Consider the following 4,088-nt stretch of genomic DNA (forward strand, 5'->3'; position numbering starts at 1 on the left):
GGAACATTCCAGGCCAGGTTGGACAGGGCTGTGAGCAACCTGATGTGGTTCAAGGTGTCCCTGCTCCTGCAGGGGGGTTGGGCTGGGTGACCTCTGGGGGTCCCTTCCCACCCAAACCATTCTGTGATTCTATGATTCTAAGAGCAGCCCCACGAGCACACGCAGACGCTGTGAACAGCCACTCTCCCCCAAGCAGACGGTGACAAAGCGGTGAGCTGCACATTTGTCCGGCCCAGCTGTGAACGCCAGTGCTGCTTGCAGCAGAGTTGCTGCAACGTGAGAGCCCACTGCAGATTGGGAAAGCTCTCTGAGAAGATGGGCAAGTGCCCAGGCCTCTGTTAAGCCTCCGCTGGGCTCTGGGCTGGGCTGTTCCTGTAGCCCAAACCAGCTGGTTTCAACACTGCTCAGCACTGGGAGCAGGGACTGAGCACAGACGTACCCCGAGGCTGGGGACGCAGAGGGAGCACAAAGACCTGGCCAGTGGCCAGTGGCCAGCAGCAAGGCTGAGTGTTCCCAGAATCCGACCATGTCCTCCTTGCTCCTGCCTGGCAAGGAGGGCGGCGGGGCAGGGGGGGAGAGGGCTCCCCAGGGACAGGCTGGCATGTCACAAGGAGCGCAGTATGAATGGAAACCATTTTCAGCTCTAATGGTAGCTGTGCCCAGCTATCCCCTGTCCCCATCCAAGCTGGAAACGGGACAACGTTGCAGCTGGGTTTAATATATTCCGTTTGGGTTACCGCCTTTTAGGGAAGGGCAGCGTTCGATCAGCAAGCTTGAAATGCAATAACAATAAACTACCGAGGTACCAATAAACAGATCCACCCCACAACTTACGCTCACGGAGGGGTGGGTCGGTGGAACCGGTGCTGCAGACGCTGTGAATCAGGAGAGAGAAGTTGTGATTAAGAGCCTGCCTACGCCCCAGGCAGGACCAGAGCATCAGTCCTTGAAGGACTGTGTGGATGCCTGGGCCTGATCCCCGCCCTTACAAAGGCCAGTTTCCACAGCTTCAGCCAAAAAAAGGTGTGGAAATGTGTCTGGATGTGGGCGTTATTCCCAGAGCAGCCCCCAGGGGAGGTGCAGGCCCACTGGAGAGCCCTACAGTCTCCATCGATCCCAGGGACCGGCTGAGCTGTACCCCAGAGCCCCCTGCCCAGGAGGGTCCCATGGGCAGGCTCTGAGGTGACACTTGTGACACTTGGGCCAGGACAAAGTGACCCATGAGTTTGAGTGTTCAGCTCAAGAGTCCCACCAGGAGCCAGATTTGCGGGGCGTGTTGTTTCCCACTGCCTAAAAAGCAAGGCATTTTTCAGAAGCCGCCTGTTTGGCAGCAGCAGTCCCTAATCCATTTGGAGCACTGATTCCCCCCCTCTGCTCCTGTCTTTGGGCCACCTTAGGCCAGGCCTGGAGAGCGGCCACTTTCAGCAGGCAACATGATGTGAGCCTTGGCCGCTTTGCCAGAGGAGCAGAGACCTCACTGTTCCCTCACCACCAGGGTCTGAGCAAGGCTGGACACAGAAAAGGAAATTTGGGTGGGTGCTGCTCAAACTGGCCCCCCTCAGTGGTAAACTGAGGCCAGGGGTGGCACTGAGAGACGTCGGCTCACCTGGCATATTGGGGTTGGGGCAGGTTTCCCTCAGGTAGAAAATCAGCCCGTCCGGTTTGAGTTTTAGGTACTCCACCAACTGGGAAAGGAATTGGAGGAAAAAGAAATTATTGCAAGGAGAAAATTATCCCTTTCTTTTTTTTTTTTGCAAGCAACTTATAGAATCACAGAATCGTTTAGGTTGGAAAAAAACCTCTAAGCTCCCCCAGCCCAACCGTTCCCCTACCCCTGCCATCCCACCCCCAAACCCTGTCCCTAAGCACCGCCTCTGCCCGGCTTTTAAATTGTGGGGCTTATGGTAATGATTTCTCTCGGATTTATGGCAGACAGGGACTCGGCTGTTTCTTTCTCTCCTCTCCTATCCGTGCACTCAGGGATCTCCTGGAGCAAGCACTCGTATGCCTGGAGATCTGCCAGGGCTGGGAAGAACTTGGGAAGTTTGATAAGGACCACAGAAAGACAAAAGGAGCGTCTCCCGGAGGAGGGGCAGGGAGGGCATTTTCAGCGTCATGTTGTTGTTGGCCCAGCCAGAAAGGTTTTTATGCTGTGTCTGATAAAGCCTGAGAGAAACCTTTAGCTTTCCCAGAGGAATTCCAGGGTTAGCTCTGTGGATCCCGGGTGGTTTTTCACTGCAGCAACCACTGGCTCAAGCACACTGGGGACTTGACTCTGGCTGGAGACAACCGAACCAGCCCCTGGCCACCGGACTGCAGGGGGGATGAGGCTTTCTCTTCCCCTCCTGCCTGGCTCAGATTTCATCTGCAATTGGGAGCCTGGCACGGTTCTGTTTCCATAAAAATGCCCCAAAGTCTTTGTTTTCAATCAAATTCAGAGTGAAAACAGTGCTGGGAATTTCAAAAATTCAGCAAAACAGAGCTAGCATCCCGCAGACAGCCCTGCCCAGGGGGAAGCGCTGGTACCCATCCCCTGGAGCCATCCTGAGCTGCATGCCCCAGGGCAGAGCCGGGCTCCAGATCCCCCCAGCAGCGGCAGGAGCTGCTGGGCCATGTGTCACATTCCCTAAAAACCCTGCCCCATCCTCATGAGGACTGCTGGGGCATTACAGCCATCGCCACTTCCCAAAGCCCCTTCCCAAATCACTCTGGGGGTGATAGGACGTGTCTCCTGGCACTCAGATCTTCTGCCATATAAAGTTTTGGCAGCTGGCTCAAGACTTCTGGGCTCCCCTACTCTTTGCACAGACGACAGACACTTGGAAAATAAAGTGGCAATGTGCACGCGACAGTTTTGCTGGTCCAGGCGCGGCGCGGGGGACGTGCGGGAGGGACAGCCGGGGATGACGATCTCATCCGGGCTCGCTGGGGGTCCAAGGTGCACGCTGTGGCGGAACGTGTGATGTTTGCCGACGGGGTGCCAGTGTAACTATCTCAAGTACCCGGGCTTAAAGCTAGAAATCAAAAGCACTAATCCTCTTGTTTCCTCGGAGGGGCACCACACCGGCGTAAGGCACGACGGCAGTGGCAAAGCCAGCACTATTTCAGAGCTGCTGCGATATCCCAGACTTAGATCCACTTAACGAGGAGTACACGGAAAGGAATGCAAGGAGGTGAGCTGATAAATAGCCAGACCCAGGGAACGCAAGGGTTTTCTGGAAGGGGCTACAACCACCCGTGTATAGTTCTAAAGCCTTTAAAGCTCCCCATGGCCTTTCCTGTCCCTCAAGGCATGGGCAGCCGTAACGAGGGAAAAGTGCCTTCGCGTTATTGGGACACCGGTTGTCAGCACCCCACAGTCTGGTACCTGCCAGAGCGTGTCGAACTTGGTCCCCTCTGGGATGGAGTACTTGCCAGACTTGTCCTGGTCTATCCGATAGTGGTACACTGTTTTGCCATAGACGAGGGAGAGGGCGTAGGCGCCGTTCTCCTTCCTTTCTCTCAGCCTGGTAGGAAGGAGAAATTTTAAAAGCAACTCTTGGGTTTGCCCTGCAAATTATCGGGGCTGCGGTGGTGGTGGTAGGTCGCTGGGTGGGCCCTTGATAAGGTGTCCCTGCACCCCACTGGTGGAATTGCCACCTTCCTGACACCCCTCTGTGGGGTGGAAGGACTCTTCACCTTCAGTGTCTTGCCCCTCTCCTCCGCCCTCTGCAGCTAATTCTTTCTTTCCCAAATTCATTCAATTAAATGAAGGGCTGTCTCACCTCGGCAGAGACGCAGGGCAAATGCTTTCCCCTGTATTTTATTGGCCATACATTGCCCACGTGTCCGTGTTAAATGTCTGCCCCCACTGAACCCTATGTATCATACCATACCATACCATGCCATACCATACCATACCATGCCATACCATGCCATGCCATACCATGCCATGCCATACCGTGCCATATCATACCATACCATACCACGCCATACCATGCCATACCATGCCGTACCATGCCGTACCATACCATACCGTGCCATACCATGCCATACCATGCCGTACCATGCCGTACCATGCCATACCATGCCGAGTCATCCCATACAAT

General features: G+C 55.2%; 1 protein-coding gene across 1 annotated transcript in view; it reads right to left on the bottom strand.

Annotated features, from left to right (window-relative positions):
* LOC104132036 (tyrosine-protein kinase ZAP-70) overlaps nucleotides 1-4,088 on the bottom strand; it is a 31,784-nt gene that overhangs the window by 5,212 nt on the left and 22,484 nt on the right. The window contains exons 4-6 of the mRNA XM_009645279.2: nucleotides 3,368-3,506; nucleotides 1,607-1,685; nucleotides 835-875 (exon numbers count right to left, since the gene is read on the bottom strand). Coding sequence (XP_009643574.1) covers nucleotides 835-875; nucleotides 1,607-1,685; nucleotides 3,368-3,506 — 259 coding nt within the window. The remainder of the gene's footprint in view (nucleotides 1-834; nucleotides 876-1,606; nucleotides 1,686-3,367; nucleotides 3,507-4,088) is intronic.

This window comes from Egretta garzetta, unplaced genomic scaffold (assembly GCF_000687185.1).
Source record: "Egretta garzetta isolate BGI_Z169 unplaced genomic scaffold, ASM68718v1 scaffold348, whole genome shotgun sequence".
Classification (NCBI taxonomy): Eukaryota; Metazoa; Chordata; class Aves; order Pelecaniformes; family Ardeidae; genus Egretta; species Egretta garzetta.